Here is a 22436-nt window from a genome sequence, read left to right as displayed (position 1 = left end):
CCGTGGACTCATAGGAATATATATATATATATATATATATATATATATATATATATATATATATATATATATATATATATATATATATATATATATATATATATTGTCGCTGTCTCCCGCGTTTGCGAGGTAGCGCAAGGAAACAGTGGAAAGAAATGGCCCAGCCCACCCCCATACACATGTATATACATACGTCCACACACGCAAATATACATACCTACACAGCTTTCCATGGTTTACCCCAGACGCTTCACATGCCCTGATTCAATCCACTGACAGCACCTCAACCCCGGTATACCACATCGATCCAATTCACTCTATTCCTTGCCCTCCTTTCACCCTCCTTCATGTTCAGGCCCCGATCACACAAAATCTTTTTCACTCCATCTTTCCACCTCCAATTTGGTCTCCCACTTCTCCTCGTTCCCTCCACCTCCGACACATATATCCTCTTGGTCAATCTTTCCTCACTCAATCTCTCCATGTGCCCAAACCATTTCAAAACACCCTCTTCTGCTCTCTCAACCACGCTCTTTTTATTTCCACACATCTCTCTTACCCTTACGTTACTTACTCGATCAAACCACCTCACACCACACATTGTCCTCAAACATCTCATTTCCAGCACATCCATCCTCCTGCGCACAACTCTATCCATAGCCCACGCCTCGCAACCATACAACATTGTTGGAACCACTATTCCTTCAAACATACCCATTTTTGCTTTCCGAGATAATGTTCTCGACTTCCACACATTCTTCAAGGCTCCCAGGATTTTCGCCCCCTCCCCCACTCTATGATCCACTTCCGCTTCCATGGTTCCATCCGCTGCCAGATCCACTCCCAGATATCTAAAACACTTTACTTCCTCCAGTTTTTCTCCATTCAAACTTACCTCTCAATTGACTTGACCCTCAACCCTACTGTACCTAATTACCTTGCTCTTATTCACATTTACTCTTCACTTTCTTCTTTCACACACTTTACCAAACTCAGTCACCAGCTTCTGCAGTTTCTCACATGAATCAGCCACCAGCGCTGTATCATCAGCGAACAACAACTGACTCACTTCCCAAGCTCTCTCATCCCCAACAGACTTCATACTTGCCCCTCTTTTCAAAACTCTTGCATTCACCTCCCTAACAACCCCATCCATAAACAAATTAAACAACCATGGAGACATCACTCACCCCTGCCGCAAACCTACATTCACTGAGAACCAATCACTTTCCTCTCCTCCTACACGTATACATGCCTTACATCCTCGATAAAAACTTTTCACTGCTTCTAACACCTTGCCTCCCACACCATATATTCTTAATACCTTCCACAGAGCATCTCTATCAACTCTATCATATGCCTTCTCCAGATCCATAGATGCTACATACAAATCCATTTGCTTTTCTAAGTATTTCTCACATACATTCTTCAAAGCAAACACCTGATCCACACATCCTATACCACTTCTGAAACCACACTGCTCTTCCCCAATCTGATGCTCTGTACATGCCTTCACCCTCTCAATCAATACCCTCCCATATAATTTACCAGGAATACTCAACAAACTTATACCTCTGTAATTTGAGCACTCACTCTTATCCCCTTTGCCTTTGTACAATGGCACTACGCACGCATTCCGCCAATCCTAAGGCACCTCACCATGAGTCATACATACATTAAATAACCTTACCAACCAGTCAATAATACAGTCACCCCCTTTTTTAATAAATTCCACTGCAATACCATCCACACCTGCTGCCTTGCCGGCTTTCATGTTCCGCAAAGCTTTTACTACCTCTTCTCTGTTTACCAAATCATTTTCCCTAACCCTCTCACTTTGCACACCACCTCGACCAAAACACCCTATATCTGCCACTCTATCATCAAACACATTCAACAAACCTTCAAAATACTCACTCCATCTCCTTCTCACATCACCACTACTTGTTATCACCTCCCCATTTGCGCCCTTCACTGAAGTTCCCATTTGCTCCCTTATCTTACGCACTTTATTTACCTCCTTCCAGAACATCTTTTTATTCTCCCTAAAATTCAATGATACTCTCACCCCAACTCTCATTTGCCCTCTTTTTCACCTCTTGCACCTTTCTCTTGACCTCCTGTCTCTTTCTTTTATACATCTCCCACTCAATTGCATTTTTACCCTGCAAAAATCGCCCAAATGCCTCTCTCTTCTCTTTCACTAATACTCTTACTTCTTCATCCCACCACTCACTACCCTTCTAATCAACCCACCTCCCACTCTTCTCATGCCACAAGCATCTTTTGCGCATATATATATATATATATATATATATATATATATATATATATATAAAAGATGTACATACAGTGGATGCATATAAAAATGTATACAGTATAATTATAAACCGTTGAAGAATTAGGCCAAACGTGAATTTATATTAACGTTTAAAGACTTAAAGACTTATTTGATCAAAATTGTAACGTAGAAGCGGTAATGCAAATGATGGTAGCAAAATATCACTATAGTTGAAAAGTAAGAGTTTCTTTTTTTTTTTATCTCACAAAACCAAACCGTTAGAAATGTCAATCGGGCAGCATAGGTCAAAAACCAAACCTGTTGTGTGCCCCCCACCCTCTCCCCCCTTCTGAAAAGTGGCGCCCAGGGAACCTGCCATACACTAGATACGCCGCTGCTTAGGAGTAAGTAAAGGAATGGCGCCTGCATTGGTCAACTTTCCTTCCACTTCAAAAGGCTTGTCACCATGACTAAGGTTACTGATGACAGCTGGTATCCAGTATCTTTAAGAGATTTGCCGGAACGATGAAGCGAACGAGGACAGGAGACAGGCTAGAAGTAAGCTAAGACCCAAATAGGTTCAGTAACTGGAAGGCAAGAAAATAAAGCCAAGGAAATGAAGATATATAATTATGCGTTTGGCTTGGGGAACATTGGTTACGTGGTTTAGTTTACCATCTCTGTTATTAAAGATAGAACAAATAACTTTTTTGATAACTGAGAAATGAGCAAATACTTAGAAACTTCCAAAAAATAATCCTGGTTACATGAACTGTATAATCCACTAATTATAAAATTGAAAACTGCAGGTCTCATGACATTCTTATAACCGTATCACGCAAAGGAAATACATTGTCCATTTAGATCAATTTTTTGCTATTCAAACATGCTGTTTTTTTTAAAGAATGTCTTTATAAGAGTAGGTATAAGAAAATAAAAGATTTTCAGAAGAGTTCGTACTCATCACAGGACTTTTTGTACAACACCAGTTTGAACATGATTTTGGACAGCAACTTGACATGAGTTAAAGGTTTGTAGATATTATCTTTACTAGTCGCTTATACCTGCCTGACACTGATAGTAGGTATTAAGCTAAATAGTAAGGTAGAGAACTAATTGAGCATGTATTTATTACTCAGAAATGATTTGACATTGCGATATAAGTATGGAAATGAGTTTTTTGTAAGTGGCAGTCAACAAGTGGTTAAGGATACTTAGGGTACTGAACAGGTAGACGAATAACTCATTATGTATCTAATTTTCAGATATTTTATTGATAATTCATATGATAATTGAAAGGGTATGCATCAACTGACAACCGAGACCTCTTCTTTGTTATCAGTGCTCTACTGATTATATATTAGTAAGTGCTGGGACACGGGGAAGATGGCCGACAGGGCCATATGTCTTTTCAGTTGACCCATAGACTATATTGTATCAGCGTAGGCTCACCGATGTTTAGAGATTCGTGAAAGTATATATGTACCTTAATGATGAAGTCTTTGCAGGGTATAGATTAGTTGAGGGTTTGGTCGAGTCGGCTTCCACAGGTAACTGTCCAATCCAAAAGTAATGACCCTTAGTCCAAATTTTTTTCTTAGGGCCAATGCGTCGTCTTGCACAGCAATGTTTTGTCACCATATCAGTTATATAGTCTTCCAGAGACATTGAAAATATGTGATCTTAGAAAAGATTCAGTTACGTTTTTACATAGTATGTGAATTTGTTACTGACCAGTTGAAGCTTGTCATTTAAAAAGGCAGAGGTACTGAGGTAACAGATGTATTTGTTTGTATTAAGGAATTAACTTCCCCTAGTATGTAAAAGCTTTCAAATGTAAGATGCTTTAGTTGGAAATAAAGCTATGATTTGGCATATTTATGTAATTTGTAAGGCACACATGAGTTAATAAGCTTTAACCCCCCTTATTTCACTTAGAAACTCTTTTGCAGTGCATATGGAATGACAGTAGAATTTAAAGTTCTACAGTTTTATACCCAGCTCTTTTATTTTCATGCAGCTAGAAAGCATGGTACTGCATAAGCAAAATTATATGCCATTTTTTTCAGCAAGATTTTTCCATCTAAAATTATTTTATGATATAATAGGAGTTTTATATGTCATTTTTGTCTCCTGTGAACATGAAAAAAATCATAGTTTTCAACTCACATTTTTACACTCACACACACACACACACATACAAAAACCTATACATATGCAAAAATAGTTTTGAAAAAACGAATATTATATAAAACATCTCAAAAGAATATTTTTCCACTGAACATAAGATGGATTTTTAGAAACATGCGACATGTACCTGCTGAAATACATGGTGAATCTTTCTTCATTTCATACCACTTGATGCCTATTCTTTCTGTAGATCATATATTACTGAAATTACCCCTATGTATTGGTATATGTATTGATGATAGTAATTTCAGTGCTGATGCATTTGCCAATGCATTTCTATCACCACACATATTGCAGTCACTTTACACAAAAAAAGAATATGTCAGACTGATGAAATGCCACACCTCGACCATTTGGCCAGGAAAAATTTATTATCCACCCAAATTGACTATATAATGTTCGCATCAGTTGCCAGTCATGGCTTTAGGTTCGTAAGGAGATGGAGACTCTACTGTTAAGGGAAGAAAATCCAATAGTATAGGACTCATCTAAATGAGACTGTACCAGATGTGGGTGTTAAGAAGCAGTCTAGCCTCCCATTGTGGACGTTAAAAAGTAAATGGGTTAACCCTTAGACTGTGGCTAATATGTATATTAAAGTGCCTCCAGTGCAAGACTTTCAATGAATTGACTGGAAAATTATATTTTTGTATTGCCATTTTTAAAAACTTTTCATAAGGGCTCCACAATGTGAGACTAATTATTGTTCCCAAGCAAAGGAGATAACTTAGGCTGGTACTAAAGAGAGTAATTAAAATCATTATGTTTGTAAGAAATGACTGAGAAATGAGAATTTGTGTCAAGTGGGGAAAATAAGAATAATGTTCAGCTGCTTTGCTTTAGATGATGGAGGAAAAGCAGGAAAAAGTGGCAGGAGAGTCTACTGCTCTGTCATCTGATGTGAAGGAAGGCTTCAATTATCTCCCTGTTCAGCTAACTGAAGCATTGAGTTTAAGGTAATATTATTGCCTGTTTTGATGACTGGAACAGGTTTTGCTGTCTTAATACACGAAAGGTTTACATTGAATACATATATATATATATTTATATATATATATATATATATATATATATATATATATATATATATATATATATATATATATATATATGTGTGTGTATATCCTTGGGGATAGGGGAGAAAGATTACTTCCCACGTATTCCCTGCGTGTCGGAGAAGGCGACAAAAAGGGGAGGGAGCGGGGGGGCTGGAAATCCTCCCCTCTCATTATTTTTTTTTTAGTTTTCCAAAAGAAGGAACAGAGAAGGGGGCCAGGTGAGGATATTCCCTCAAAGGCCCAGTTCTCTGTTCTTAACACTACCTCGCTACAGCGGGAAATGGCGAATAGTTTGAAAGAAAAGAAAGATATATACACATACACATATGTGTCTAGGATGCATCAAGGATTGAATAGAAGGGAGGTTACTGTCTTTTATGGGAAAGGTGGGTATATTTGAAGGTATAGTATCCTTGAAACTGATATTTGGATGGAGTCTTGCACCCAGAATACAAAATAACAAAAGGGGTTGGGGTTGTTGGAAAGTAGATTCCAGAGGACATATATATGATGTGACGTGGGTTAATCATGTAAGGAAAGACATGTAACAGAGAGGCGTGATAATAACTGGAGTATGATTGAGAAAGTTGACCAGGATGTGCTGAAGTGGTTTGAACATTTGGAGAAGCTGGGCTAAGAGAGACTTATTAAGAGATTAGATATCAGATATGGAGGGAACAAGGATGAGGGGGAGACCAATTTGGAAGAATGAAGTGTAAGACATTTTGAGTTATTAGGAGTTGAACATGCAGGAAGGTGAGAGGCATGTATAGGATTTAATGAATTTGAGCATTTTGGCATTCAGGGGACAGTGTGCTACTTTTTTTTTTTTTTTTTCATACGATTCGCCATTTCCCGCATTTGCGAGGTAGCGTTAAGAACAGAGGACTGGGCCTTAGAGGGAATATCCTCACCTGGCCCCCTTCTCTGTTCCTTCTTTTGGAAAATTAAAAAAAAAAAAAAAACGAGAGGGGAGGATTTCCAGCCACCCGCTCCCTCCCCTTTTAGTCGCCTTCTACGACACGCAGGGAATACATTGGAAGTATTCTTTCTCCCCTATCCCCAGGGATATATGTATGTATATATATATATATATATATATATATATATATATATATATATATATATATATATATATATATTTATTTATTTATTTATTATTTTGCTTTGTCGCTACTTATGGAGTGAATAATGAGAAACTTTATTTTCCCAATCCTGGAATTTGCTCCAGATACTTGGCAGTGATTTTGATTAGTCTCAAAATATCCATCACTGCTACCTGGTCTCATACATGAAAGCTTCTGAAACACTTACTCAGCTGCTTCCAAAACACTTGCCTCTCATAATCTTTCTTCTCATGGCCAGGTGCATAAGCACCAAAAATCACCCATCCACTTTCAGTTTCACCCACATCAACCTAGAATTTGCTTTCTTACACTCTATCACACACTCCCGTAACTCCTGCTTCAGTAGTGCTACTACTCCTTTAACTCCTACCCTCTCACCAACTCCTGACTTTACACCTATTTCCAAACCATTTTCCCCTTTGTGCTTGAGTTTTGTTCCGCTCAGACCTAGAACATCCAGGTTTCCTCAAATTTACTACCTATCTCTCTTCTGTTTTCATCTTACATCCACACACATTCAGACACCACAGTCTAAGCCTTTGAGGAGTATGAGCACTCACGCCTAATCCCCTTTAGCTACATTCTATGACACGTGGGGAATACAGAGTTAGAATTCCTTCTCCTCTGTCTTGGGGAAGAAATATAAAGTGCAAAATTTTGGCACTGTATACATTGTTCCTAGTTAAACCTTTTCATTTGTTTTTATTCTTAGTCACCTTAATCCTTTTGATTTCTCTTCATCTGCCCTTCAAGAGGTTAAGTCATCTTTGCATGATGAAGCTGTCATGCAACACCAGCTTTCCTGGTTACTAAACTTTTCTTTTAATAAGGATAATCCCCATTTAGTTTGTTTGGCACTTTATGTGCTCTGAATCGATACATTAGGAGGCACTGATATATGAAAGAATGAATAGATAAATTAGTAGGCAGTTTCTGTTTCCAGGGATGTATGCTCAGAAGCTGGTACGATATTTGAAATTTCTGAGGATCAGAATGCTTCAAAGGAACAGAGGCATAATGAAGGGAATTGCTTTGATGATGAAGCACTTATCAACAGCCTCAGTCATGACAGTGCTATGTTTGATGAAGAAGAAACTTCTTGTGAGTTTTTACACATCTGTTGATTACTAATCATGCAAAAATGTAAGATAAGAAATTTGCAATTTGATTTTATGTTGTTGGATGTTCTTTTGATTTAAGATTTTCCCCAAATTAGATATATATGTACTTTTTGTGTGAATGTAGATTTTAGAATGAAAATCATCATAATAGCATATACAAGACTTCATTTTTTTTAATCAGAGTGACTTATGTTGTCGCTGTCACAGAAAAAATGAGAAATATTCTTTCATTTATTATCTTATTGTATTCCCCATCCACACTGAAAGGAATGGGATTTTCTCATAGGTAGTGAGACAGAAAATTATTCATATTTAGATACTTGACATTTTTGGGTTGTTGATTTTTTATTAGTAAAGAGTGTGGTGTAATATGATTTATGTTTTTCTCTAAAAACATTTGGTTGATAATAAGACCCTGACAAAACACCTACATATGTTTGGAACTTGTGGTTTTGTATATATCATTCCTTTCATATGCCTGTTAATGTTTTACATATTAAAACAATATACTTCAGAGGTGATTGATGACTATTTCCATTCTGTAAGTTACCTTTAACTAGATTAAAAAAATGCTGACTTCTTCAGTAGGTAAGCTCAGTTCAGGCCAGAAGTTGTTACTTACCTGTTTACTCTTTGTATCAATATATGTCTGTGCCTGCTTGTATGGTCTCCAGCATTGTCCAATGCGAATCAACCAGGAGTTTGAATTCATGTTTATTTTAGAATGATAGCTTTATTTGAATAATAGTTCAATTTTTTATTTTTGCTGACATATAGCATGTTTTCCTTCTAATTTTTCTTCTTTATTGACAAAGTTGTGCCAGTTCAGTTGATTAAAGGAGCAGTTGGGTGAGTGGTGTCATAAAGAAGTCATTAGGGAGTGTTTTATTCATTACACATGAGTATTTGACAAATCTTGATATTTGCTTCACATAATTCTTGGCGTTGAAAGAAGGAAAGTTATGTAATGAATTATGGTTTTCCATTAGGTTCAGATGATGAAGCAGAACCCTTTGAAAAACTTGCAAGAAAAATGGTGGATATGACTGGAGATGGGGGTGTCCTAAAAATGGTAAGCAGATTAGCTTGGACTGGAAAGATTTAATAATTGTATGTTTGTAGTGATTATTACATTTGATATATGGAAGACTCATCGGTTGTAATATGAAAAGAATAGGATTGGAAAGAAAGACAAGGAAGAAAGCCAGATTGATCAGAATGAAATGAAAGTTAAACAAGAGACTGATCTTTCCTGTCATAAAGCAGCACTTCTATGTAAATTGTTTAAGGCATGATAAAGAAATTTTTTTTAGATTGTATCTTTCGTCTTATTTTCATATCTGTTGTATATCATGGGCCCCATGCTATTCATCTCTGCTTGTGTTTACCTATGGAGACACATTTTTGTTTTATCTTTTGATTATTAATACTTCTATACAAGCTCTAAACTTTTCCATGTTTGTAGTGTATACCTCACAACATTTATTTATCATTGATTTTTTTTGTGGTAGCCAGTATGGCTAACAAGACCTCTTTCACTTTTGGTTAGTTACTCATTGGCTAAATTCTGTTTCAGTAATTCATTCAACTCCTTATCTTTGGTTCTTTCTATTTCCATTTTTGCCATAATGCATTGATCTTGCAAGCTGTACATATTACAAAACCTGCTGTCAGGTATACCTTATTTTTGTGTAATAGATTTGTCACTAACAGAGTATAGTGTCTGCTTTATAGCTTCACTTCACTTAGTATATTATACAGTAATCCCTGTCATATATTGTCTGCAGGTAACTATTTCTTCAGCTAGAATTTTATCATTTTCTGTCTTCCCTGTACTTCAGCAGTTTCTTATTCTCTCCACAGAAATGAGAATTTTGTATGGCTTATCTATCTCGTTTTCCTGGAAAAAAAAACGTTTTATTTCTCTCTAACCCTATCCACGAGTAACAATTTTCTTTGTTTTATTTTCTCTTTCTTTGACTGCAATGATTTTGTAATGTTTATTTATTTTTTTTATTTTGCTTTGTCGCTGTCTCCCGCGTTTGTGAGGTAGTGCAAAGAAACAGACGAAAGAAATGGCCCAACCCACCCCCATACACAATGTATACACACACACACATCCACACACGCAAATATACATACCTATACATCTCAATGTACACATATATATACATACACAGACACGTACATATATACCCATGCACACAATTCACATTGTCTGCCCCAATTCACTCCCATCGCCACCTCGCCACACATGGAATACCATCCCCCTCCCCCCTCATGTGTGCGAGGTAGCACTAGGAAAAGACAACAAAGGCCCCATTCGTTCACACTCAGTCTCTAGCTGCCACGCAATAATGCCCGAAACCACAGCTCCCTTTCCACATCCAGGCCCCACAGAACTTTCCATGGTTTACCCCAGACGCTTCACATGCCCTGATTCAATCCACTGACAGCACGTCAACCCCGGTATACCACATCGATCCAATTCACTCTATTCCTTGCCCTCCTTTCACCCTCCTGCATGTTCAGGCCCCGATCACACAAAATCTTTTTCACTCCATCTTTCCACCTCCAATTTGGTCTCCCACTTCTCCTCGTTCCCTCCACCTCCGACACATATATCCTCTTGGTCAATCTTTCCTCACTCATTCTCTCCATGTGCCCAAACCATTTCAAAACACCCTCTTCTGCTCTCTCAACCACGCTCTTTTTATTTCCACACATCTCTCTTACCCTTACGTTACTTACTCCATCAAACCACCTCACACTACACATTGTCCTCAAACATCTCATTTCCAGCACATCCACCCTCCTGCGCACAACTCTATCCATAGCCCATGCCTCGCAACCATACAACATTGTTGGAACCACTATTCCTTCAAACATACCCATTTTTGCTTTCCGAGATAATGTTCTCGACTTCCACACATTCTTCAAGGCTCCCAGGATTTTCGCCCCCTCCCCCACCCTACGATTCACTTCCGCTTCCATGGTTCTATCCGCTGCCAGATCCACTCCCAGATATCTAAAACACTTTACTTCCTCCAGTTTTTCTCCATTCAAACTAACCTCCCAATTGACTTGACCCTCAACCCTACTGTACCTAATAACCTTGCTCTTATTCACATTTACTCTTAACTTTCTTCTTTCACACACTTTACCAAACTCAGTCACCAGCTTCTGCAGTTTCTCGCTTGAATCAGCCAACAGCGCTGTATCATCAGCGAACAACAACTGACTCACTTCCCAAGCTCTCTCATCCACAACAGACTTCATACTTGCCCCTCTTTCCAAAACTCTTGCATTCACCTCCCTAACAACCCCATCCATAAACAAATTAAACAACCATGGAGACATCACACACCCCTGCCGCAAACTTACATTCACTGAGAACCAATCACTTTCCTCTCTTCCTACACGTACACATGCCTTACATCCTCAATAAAAACTTTTCACTGCTCCTAACAACTTGCCTCCCACACCATATATTCTTGTAATGTTATCTCTTCATATTCTTCAGTTTCTTAATTTTTTCACTTTTGTTAACTTTTTTGTGTTCTTTGATAAAATTACTGTTTCCTAATGTTATTATCCATTACCTGTAAATTTTCATTGTTTCTCATTATTAGAAATTGCTATTAAGGTCCAGCTTTTTCATCCCTAAACATTTCTTGTACATTTGTAAAAACCACAAAATCATCTTCATTCTGCTTTCTTTTATCTGCACTGAGAATTTTATGCTCACTTCTTTTCAAGGTTGATGTAAACTCAGACTTAGCCAAATATCATTTTTAATTTAAATTGTAGTTGAAAAGTGGTCACAACTTTCTCAAAATCATCAGATTGTACCATTTATTCACAGAACCTTCAAGTCCTTGGTCATGCTTTTGTTCAGTCAAACTTGCAAAAAGAGTGATGAGCTTATTGTTTTAAGATTGCTGTGTTGGTAATGTTTCTTAGACTATTCTTTTCTTTATGGAAGGAAATACGTCCAGGCATAGGTGGAGGCATACCCTCCAAGGCCAGTGTCACCTTCCATTATAACTGTTACATTCAGTTTGTTGATGAGCCCTTTGACTCCTCCTTCCTTCGTAACAAGCCTGAGAAGAAGGTTGTTGACAGTGGAGATATGCTGCCAGGACTTAACATTGCCATTAAAACTATGAGGAAGAATGAGACATCAAGGTTTCTTATAAGATCACAGTATGCTTTTAAAGAGGTAAGAATATACACTTTCATTTTTTTTCATGCAAGTAACTCTGATGTAATTGATGGGTTAAAGGAGGTAACTCTAAAGATTGTTTTTGGTGAAACTAAATGTTAAATGCTCATACACAGTTTAACTATGAATAAGACTAAGTTGTCTGGTTAAGCATAAATGGGAAAAGTGTGAGTGTTGATATTAAAAAGAAGCTGTATTGAGATATTTTGCTTGTTTAGAAATAGGAAAATCTCTTGATATGACGACTTGTTTTCTTTATGTTTTTTATTGATTTTATGTGTATTTAGTAATCTTTTTAAAATATATTTTGTACCAGTGATTGTCATCTGAAAATAGATTAGTACAGTCCAGTGCACATGGTATGAAGCCAGACAAACCTATCTGGTATCTTCTGAAGGTTTAATTATATCTCTTTCCAAGGACTAGCTCATGTTGTATGTACACTGCTAGGCAATGCTGTAGGGCTTTCCCTGGCCTACACCTCTGGTCAGACCCATAAGGTCACAGGCACATTGTTGCACTTCATCACTCCAAGGTTACAAAAAGTCATGCCTCCACACAAAATGTTTTTGTCTCATTGCAGCATATTTCTGTATGAGAAGTTTTCCTAATTTCTTATTTTAGTCTTTTAAGTGATTTTTTAAGTTCTTTGCAGTGGTTTGATTGCAGACGTAAATATTTGCATGAGTCCTGTGCAATAGTAGCTTTGAATGTGGCTGTTGTTTTGGTGTTTGTTTAGTTTCCTTCTTCTTTTTCCCACTAGCCAGAAGTCATCTATTTGCATGTGAAATTCTTCCTCTAAAAAAGTGTGTTTAGAATTTTAGATAATTATTCACCTTCATTAGTGCTACAGGTACACCACCGAATTTCCGGCAACTGATGGTTCGGCACCTCCTTTAATCTGGACAAAATTACGTAAGGGAACTTGAAATTACCTTGGCCAACAGACTAGTTTACTGGGCAGCTACAGATGGTGTTGTGTGTAGGGCGTGCTTATTTACAGTCTTTACACTGCACTTTTTGGTGGTGATACTGCAATTCTGTGAGATTCTTAGCTTATTTTGCTTAAATTTAACCCTAGCTACAGCTTCTAAGACTTATGAGAGTGTTAGTCATGGTATCAAACGTAAACACCAGTCCATATTGATCCAAGATAAAGTAGAACTGTTGAAAAAAATGGACCATGGTGTTTCGGTGCATAAGCTGTGTGACATCTACAGTATTGGTTCATCATCTGTTTATAAAGAAACAAAGGGAGAAAGTATTGAAATTCTATGCAGACAGCAATTCCAAGAAGCAGATGAATATTAGAAAAACTATGAAAGATGGTAAGAGAACTGAGCACGATTGAGTGATGATGGAATGGTTTCGACAGCGTCGTAGTGATGGGGTGGACTTGTCAGGTAGCATGATAATGAACCAGGCTAAGTTGTTCCATAAAGAACTTGAATTACAACATGAAGGATGGCTTCAAAGATTCAAGAAGCATCATGGAATTTCCATGAATAAAGTGTGCGGAGAAAAGCAGTCTGCAAATCACGAAGGAGCTGCTGAGTATGTTAACGAATTTGCGAAACTCTTAGCTGACGAGCACATCAGTCCTGGGCAGGTGTTATAATGCTGTCAAAAATGCATTATTCTGGCAATGCACACCTAGGAAATCACTAACAACAGAAGACAAAGAAGACCCCACAGGATCCAAACAATTTGAGGATGGACTTACTATCTGAGGGTGCTCAAACATTTAATATTTGTTTAAATTTCTAGCAGTCCATGGTATACTTTAGACACATGGGAGATGTATAATTAGTGGGTTATAGGTGTATTGATGAATTATTATTACGTGACCACAGTTGGTCCAGCAAAATAGTTAATCTGGCAAGGCTTTGGAATCAAGAGTGCTGGAAAATTGGTGGTGAACCTGTATTTAGTTACAGTAGTTCGCTGCTTCCTGGTTGAGAATTTTGCTGTATTAGCTAAGTAGCTATGGTTCAGATTTTTTCCCTCTTCACTAGATATTTTTCTCTCATTCAAAGATTTTCACCTCATATAACATTACTTAGACTGATGTCTCCTGACCATAATCGCTTACATTGGAGGTTAGTGAGAGCTTATCCTTACGCTGTGATTCAAACTCCACCTGAAAGATTATTGGAATTAACTATGCACCCAGCTACCTCTGGAACTGAGTTTCTTTAAAGTCATTATATTTAAGCTTGTCTGAGGGAAGCCTACAGGAAAAGGTAAAAGAAACCATGGATTACAGTTCGTGAAATTATCATTGCTACTTTTGTGAGGAACTTGTTTAACACACTTGAGATCAGCACTGCATAATGAACAAGGCCAAGAAAATTATTATTTTAGGGAAAATGGGTATTCTCTTCCATACTATTGCTTCTGTGATAACTAAAGTTAACCAGATTGCTGCACAAGTAAAGTTCATTCACTTTTCAGGTTGGATGCCCTCCTAGGATTCCTGGTAATGAGACGATTCTGTATGAAATATACGTTGTAAATTGTGTTGACTGTGCAGCAGCAGATGCTTATGATGATCTGGATGAGCTACAGCAGAATACTGCTACTTTCCAGGAGAAGCTAAATGCTGCTCGTGGATTCCATCAAAAGGCTAGTTTATTGTGTTGTTTTGTAGAATATAGATTCCCATATTTATTGAATGCATTTATGTAAATTATCATGCCAAGGATTTTGAAACCTTTTAGGTAAGATTTTGAGAGAAAATTTTTCATTTTAAAAGGTTAGCTTTTCATGAAGTTTCTGTTCAAAAGTTTTATATACATACATATATATACATATATATACATATATATACATAAATATACATATATATACATATATATATATATATATATATATATATATATCTTCATCTTACCCCAGGGCAATTACCATTACCATGCGGGAAACCTGGTTGCTGCAAAAAATGCCTATTCTCGTGCAGCATGGATAATGAAGGATGCTCGTTTGAATGATGAAAAGGAGGAGGCACAAAGAGGCTCCCTTTTAGTCAAGATGCATAGTAATTTAGCACAGGTAAAACTTTTTAACCAAGATAGAGTACTTCAAAATTATATAGCACTGTATCCACAGAAGAGAGAAGGTTGATAACATTGTGCCATAGATCAAGTCGGTCATGTTATGAGGTTAAACTGGGAGAAGTTATGTCAAAGTGCTCTTTCTAGTGAGTATGTGAAAGCAGAACTTCATACAAAGAAGGATCCATCCTTTGTATGCATGGAACAGCTGTTCTTAAGAGAATATATGGCATCTAAACAGAACTCCCAGTTTTTAAGAGGCACAGTTATTTGTGTAATGTGAGGTTTCCAAGACAGGTAAGATTTTACATTGAAACCATGAATGTTCAGTGTGTTAAGTGGTGGAATTATGGAACCCTTTAAAGATATGGGAAATTTGTGAGGGGCTCTAGAGAGAGAGAGAGGGGAAGGATTTGGGTTCTGAAGGTATAAACTTTAAACAAGTTCCACCATCTCCATTGTGATATCCTGGCCTCGTATGAATTATCAAAAAAGTTGAGTTGATTAAGCGAGATATGATGGAGTAGATTTGAAGTATGCGGACAAATGTAGTGCAGTCACCAGTTTAGAGCATGAGTGTATTTGGTTATCTGTTGAAGAAAGGAAATTGTTGATAAAAAGGAGGAAGAGTATTGGAGACAAAAACAAAGCCTTGAGAGACACTGTTGTTGATAGGGAAAGGGGGAGAGGTTGATTCATTAAAAAATCTACAGAAGTAACTTAAACAAAGAGGATGCTAGATATATCAATAAAAGGTGATAAGTCACTGCCTCGAACCACCTTTTCAGACAGAATTGTGAACCATTCAAAGGACCACCACTTAATAAACATTTCTCAGCATGGTTTTTGATGAAATTACTGATATCTGACATCTTGATTTATGATATAATCAATGTTTATGGTGAAAGTAAAGCAGTTGATGTAGTCTATCCAGGTTTTCAGAATGCTTTCGGTTGGGTTTCACATGAAAAGGAAAAAGCAAAATTTGAATTATGTGGCATTGATGGAGTTGTACTTCAGTGGATAGGAAATTGGTGTACTGGTCATAAACGAAGTTATGATTAATGTTCAAGCCTGCGAATGGTTACATAGAAGAAGTGGAGTGCCACAAGGATCAGTCTTGGGACCTGTTCTCTTTCACATATATATATTAATGTTATAGTGTCATAGTGATGGGTGATTTGAATGCAAAGGTGAGTAATGTGGCAGTTGAGGGAATAATTGGTATACATGGGGTGTTCAGTGTTGTAAATGGAAATGGTGAAGAGCTTGTAGATTTATGTGCTGAAAAAGGACTGATGATTGGGAATACCTGGTTTAAAAAGCGAGATATACATAAGTATACTTATGTAAGTAGGAGAGATGGCCAGAGAGCGTTATTGGATTACATGTTAATTGACAGGCGTGCGAAAGAGAGACTTTTGGATGTTAATGTGCTGAGAGGTGCAACTGGAGGGATGTCTGATCATTATCTTGTGGAGGCTAAGGTGAAGATTTGTATGGGTTTTCAGAAAAGAAGAGTGAATGTTGGGGTGAAGAGGGTGGTGAGAGTAAGTGAGCTTGAGAAGGAGACCTGTGTGAGGAAGTACCAGGAGAGACTGAGTACAGAATGGAAAAAGGTGAGAACAATGGAAGTAAGGGGAGTGGGGGAGGAATGGGATGTATTTAGGGAATCGGTGATGGATTGCGCAAAAGATGCTTGTGGCATGAGAAGAGTGGGAGGTGGGTTGATAAGAAAGGGTAGTGAGTGGTGGGATGAAGAAGTAAGGGTATTAGTGAAAGAGAAGAGAGAGGCATTTGGACAATTTTTGCAGGTAAAAAATGCAATTGAGTGGGAGATGTATAAAAGAGAGACAGGAGGTCAAGAGAAAGGTGCAAGAGGTGAAAAAAAGGGCAAATGAGAGTTGGGGTGAGAGAGTATCATTAAATTTTAGGGAGAATAAAAAGATGTTCTGGAAGGAGGTAAATAAAGTGCGTAAGACAAGGGAGCAAATGGGAACTTCGGTGAAGGGCGCAAGTGGGGAGGTGATAACAAGTAGTGGTGATGTGAGAAGGAGATGGAGTGAGTATTTTGAAGGTTTGTTGAATGTGTTTGAGGATAGAGTGGCAGATATAGGGTGTTTTGGTCGAGGTGGTGTGCAAAGTGAGAGGGTTAGGGAAAATGATTTGGTAAACAGAGAAGAGGTAGTGAAAGCTTTGCGGAAGATGAAAGCCGGCAAGGCAGCAGGTGTGGATGGTATTGCAGTGGAATTTATTAAAATAGGGGGTGACTGTATTATTGACTGGTTGGTAAGGTTATTTAATGTATGTATGACTCATGGTGAGGTGCCTGAGGATTGGCGGAATGCGTGCATAGTGCCATTGTACAAAGGCAAAGGGGATAAGAGTGAGTGCTCAAATTACAGAGGTATAAGTCTGTTGAGTATTCCTGGTAAATTATATGGGAGGGTATTGATTGAGAGGGTGAAGGCATGTACAGAGCATCAGATTGGGGAAGAGCAGTGTGGTTTCAGAAGTGGTAGAGGATGTGTGGATCAGGTGTTTGCTTTGAAGAATGTATGTGAGAAATACTTAGAAAAGCAAATGGATTTGTATGTAGCATTTATGGATCTGGAGAAGGCATATGATAGAGTTGATAGAGATGCTCTGTGGAAGGTATTAAGAATATATGGTGTGGGAGGAAAGTTGTTAGAAGCAGTGAAAAGTTTTTATCGAGGATGTAAGGCATGTGTACGTGTAGGAAGAGAGGAAAGTGATTGGTTCTCAGTGAATGTAGGTTTGCGGCAGGGGTGTGTGATGTCTCCATGGTTGTTTAATTTGTTTATGGATGGGGTTGTTAGGGAGGTAAATGCAAGAGTTTTGGAAAGAGGGGCAAGTATGAAGTCTGTTGGGGATGAGAGAGCTTGGGAAGTGAGTCAGTTGTTGTTCGCTGATGATACAGCGCTGGTGGCTGATTCATGTGAGAAACTGCAGAAGCTGGTGACTGAGTTTGGAAAAGTGTGTGGAAGAAGAAAGTTAAGAGTAAATGTGAATAAGAGCAAGGTTATTAGGTACAGTAGGGTTGAGGGTCAAGTCAATTGGGAGGTGAGTTTGAATGGAGAAAAACTGGAGGAAGTGAAGTGTTTTAGATATCTGGGAGTGGATCTGGCAGCGGATGGAACCATGGAAGTGGAAGTGGATCATAGGGTGGGGGAGGGGGCGAAAATCCTGGGGGCCTTGAAGAATGTGTGGAAGTCGAGAACATTATCTCGGAAAGCAAAAATGGGTATGTTTGAAGGAATAGTGGTTCCAACAATGTTGTATGGTTGCGAGGCGTGGGCTATGGATAGAGTTGTGCGCAGGAGGATGGATGTGCTGGAAATGAGATGTTTGAGGACAATGTGTGGTGTGAGGTGGTTTGATTGAGTGAGTAACGTAAGGGTAAGAGAGATGTGTGGAAATAAAAAGAGCGTGGTTGAGAGAGCAGAAGAGGGTGTTTTGAAGTGGTTTGGGCACATGGAGAGGATGAGTGAGGAAAGATTGACCAAGAGGATATATGTGTCGGAGGTGGAGGGAACAAGGAGAAGAGGGAGACCAAATTGGAGGTGGAAAGATGGAGTGAAAAAGATTTTGTGTGATCGGGGCCTGAACATGCAGGAGGGTGAAAGGAGGGCAAGGAATAGAGTGAATTGGAGCGATGTGGTATACCGGGGTTGACGTGCTGTCAGTGGATTGAAGCAGGGCATGTGAAGCGTCTGGGGTAAACCATGGAAAGCTGTGTAGGTATGTATATTTGCGTGTGTGGACGTATGTATATACATGTGTATGGGGGGGGGTTGGGCCATTTCTTTCGTCTGTTTCCTTGCGCTACCTCGCAAACGCGGGAGACAGCGACAAAGTATAATAAAAAAAAAAAAAATAATTAATGTTATTGACAATGGGCTGCATTGCGGGATTTTAAAATTTGCCGATGATACAACACTGAGAAATAACTCTACCATTGAATTTGAATATTTGCAGCTTCAAACTGACATAAACTGATGGCAAATGAATTTTAACATCGATAAGTTCAAAGTTTCAAATATTGGTAGTAAAAACGAAAAGGAAAGGTACAGTATGAATTCTGAAGTGCAAAAGGTAAATAAGGAAAAAACCTTGGGTTGAATAATCTCTGGTGACCTAAATCCAAGGAAGCAGTGCACAGAGGCAGTGAAGAGTAATCAAAATTCTTACATTCATAAGTAGTGCCTTCAAATTTAAGTCAGGTGAAATCATCCTTTCTCTTTAGAATATATTGGTTCAACCATATCTTGTATATTTTGTTCAGTTTTGGTCACCCTTCCTGAAAAAAGACAAAACAAAGAGAGTACAGCATTGAGTCATGAGATGATTCATGGTCTGGTGAGCAGATTGAATGACTTGAATCTATTCAAAAATTATCGAAAGCTGTGGTAGTCTTGATCTATCAAGGTATTTAAGACTTGATTCGTCTGATTTTACTTGTAGTAATGTATGTAGACTCTAAGCCAATTGTTTTCCCTCAAATGAGGCAAGGTACTTTTTCATCTGCAGAGTTGTTAATGTCTGGAATGATTTGCCAATTAGAGTAGTTGAAAGCAGTTACTCTAGATATGTTTAAAATTTTTTTTTTTTTTTTTTTTTTTCATACTATTCGCCATTTCCCGCGATAGCGAGGTAGCGTTAAGAACAGAGGACTGGGCCTTTGAGGGAATATCCTCACCTGGCCCCCTTCTCTGTTCCTTCTTTTGGAAAATTAAAAAAAAACGAGAGGGGAGGATTTCCAGCCCCCCGCTCCCTTCCCTTTTAGTCGCCTTCTACGACACGCAGGGAATACGTGGGAAGTATTCTTAATCCCCTATCCCCAGGGATAAAAAAATAGACTTGATTAATACTTTGCTTCAGGTCCATGTTTTACATTACTTGCACTTCCTTACTCACAGTGACAATTTACAGGAGATTACTATCACAGGAGAGGTAGTAGTCTACCAAAGGGCATTCAAAAAAGAATTTTTTAAAGTTAATCCAGTCAGCATTATTAATTCTTGGGTTGGGATGTGCCTGTAGTCTCAAAGATTTTGTCAGCAGTGTTTTAGATTCCTAACTTATGTATGATTATGTGGAAGACACCTCCTAATTAAATAGATAAAAGATAATAGCAGTTTTTTTGATAGTGTTTACTTTGCAGGTTTACATAGATTTGAAGGAGCCAGCGCAGGCATGTTCCCAGTGCAAGCAAGGGTTAAATGTGCGTGGAGTTCAGTTAGATGACATAACTGCCAAAATTCACTTTAGGTGAGTTCAAAGATGATACTGTATAGTATTAGCATAAAAGTATGAGCCGACAAGCTATGGAAGTACATTTATTCAGTTCATAAATGAAAATGTTTCTTAGTTAAATATCATAGGCTTTTAAGATTTTGAAATATGTAAATCCTTTAGTTTGTTTACATATCTTGGCTTCATAAGGGTCTTGCAAGGAATCTAGGTTTTTGAGCTGATTGATATGATTTTTTTTTTTTTTTTTGCTTTGTCGCTGTCTCCCGCGTTTGCGAGGTAGCGCAAGGAAACAGACGAAAGAAATGGCCCAACCCACCCCCATACACATGTATATACATACGTCCACACACGCAAATATACATACCTACACAGCTTTCCATGGTTTACCCCAGACGCTTCACATGCCCCGATTCAATCCACCGACAGCACGTCAATCCTGGTATACCACATCGATCCAATTCACTCTATTCCTTGCCCTCCTTTCACCCTCCTGTATGTTCAGGCCCCGATCACACAAAATCTTTTTCACTCCATCTTTCCACCTCCAATTTGGTCTCCCACTTCTCCTCGTTCCCTCCACCTCCGACACATATATCCTCTTGGTCAATCTTTCCTCACTCATTCTCTCCATGTGCCCAAACCATTTCAAAACACCCTCTTCTGCTCTCTCAACCACGCTCTTTTTATTTCCACACATCTCTCTTACCCGTACGTTACTTACTCGGTCAAACCACCTCACACCACACATTGTCCACAAACATCTCATTTCCAGCACATCCACCCTCCTGCGCACAACTCTATCCATAGCCCACGCCTCGCAACCATACAACATTGTTGGAACCACTATTCCTTCAAACATACCTATTTTTGCTTTCTGAGATAATGTTCTCGACTTCCACACATTCTTCAAGGCTCCCAGAATTTTCACCCCCTCCCCCACCCTATGATCCACTTCCGCTTCCATGGTTCCATCCGCTGTCAGATCCACTCCCAGATATCTAAAACACTTTACTTCCTCCAGTTTTTCTCCATTCAAACTTACCTCCCAGTTGACTTGACCCTCAACCCTACTGTACCTAATTACCTTGCTCTTATTCACATTTACTCTTAACTTTCTTCTTTCACACACTTTACCAAACTCAGTCACCAGCTTCTGCAGTTTCTCACATGAATCAGCCACCAGCACTGTATCATCAGCGAACAACAACTGACTCACTTCCCAAGCTCTCTCATCCCCAACAGACTTCATACTTGCCCCTCTTTCCAAAACTCTTGCATACACCTCCCTAACAACCCCATCCATAAACAAATTAAACAACCATGGAGACATCACACACCCCTGCCGCAAACCTACACTCACTGAGAACCAATCACTTTCCTCTCTTCCTACACGTACACATGCCTTACATCCCCGATAAAAACTTTTCACTGCTTCTAACAACTTTCCTCCCACACCATATATTTTTAATACCTTCCACAGAGCATCTCTATCAACTCTATCATATACCTTCTCTAGATCCATAAATGCTACATATAAATCCATTTGCTTTTCTAAGTATTTCTCACATACATTCTTCAAAGCAAACACCTGATCCACACATCCTCTACCACTTCTGAAACCACACTGCTCTTCCCCAATCTGATGCTCTGTACATGCCTTCACCCTCTCAATCAATACCCTCCCATATAATTTACCAGGAATACTCAACAAACTTATACCTCTGTAATTTGAGCACTCACTCTTATCCCCTTTGCCTTTGTACAATGGCACTATGCACGCATTCCGCCAATCCTCAGGCACCTCACCATGAGTCATACATACATTAAATAACCTTACCAACCAGTCAATAATACAGTCACCCCCTTTTTTAATAAATTCCACTGCAATACCATCCACACCTGCTGCCTTGCCGGCTTTCATCTTCCGCAAAGCTTTTACTACCTCTTCTCTGTTTACCAAATCATTTTCCCTAACCCTCTCACTTTGCACACTACCTCGACCAAAACACCCTATATCTGCCACTCTATCATCAAACACATTCAACAAACCTTCAAAATACTCACTCCATCTCCTTCTCACATCACCACTACTTGTTATCACCTC

At 38.5% G+C, this 22436-nt stretch overlaps 1 protein-coding gene across 1 annotated transcript in view; it reads left to right on the top strand.

Moving 5' to 3' along the window:
• The first annotated feature begins 3472 nt into the window (after nt 1-3472).
• Nucleotides 3473-22436, top strand: part of shu (inactive peptidyl-prolyl cis-trans isomerase shutdown) — a 29042-nt gene continuing 10078 nt past the window's right edge. Inside the window, exons 1-8 of the mRNA XM_071682345.1 lie at nt 3473-3831; nt 5315-5427; nt 7600-7757; nt 8767-8849; nt 11763-11999; nt 14457-14627; nt 14901-15053; nt 20241-20347. Of these exons, the coding sequence (XP_071538446.1) occupies nt 5315-5427; nt 7600-7757; nt 8767-8849; nt 11763-11999; nt 14457-14627; nt 14901-15053; nt 20241-20347 (1022 nt within the window). The 5' untranslated portion in view covers nt 3473-3831. The remainder of the gene's footprint in view (nt 3832-5314; nt 5428-7599; nt 7758-8766; nt 8850-11762; nt 12000-14456; nt 14628-14900; nt 15054-20240; nt 20348-22436) is intronic.

This window comes from Panulirus ornatus, chromosome 34 (assembly GCF_036320965.1).
Source record: "Panulirus ornatus isolate Po-2019 chromosome 34, ASM3632096v1, whole genome shotgun sequence".
Classification (NCBI taxonomy): domain Eukaryota; kingdom Metazoa; phylum Arthropoda; class Malacostraca; order Decapoda; family Palinuridae; genus Panulirus; species Panulirus ornatus.
This window is presented reverse-complemented; position numbering and strand designations above follow the sequence as displayed.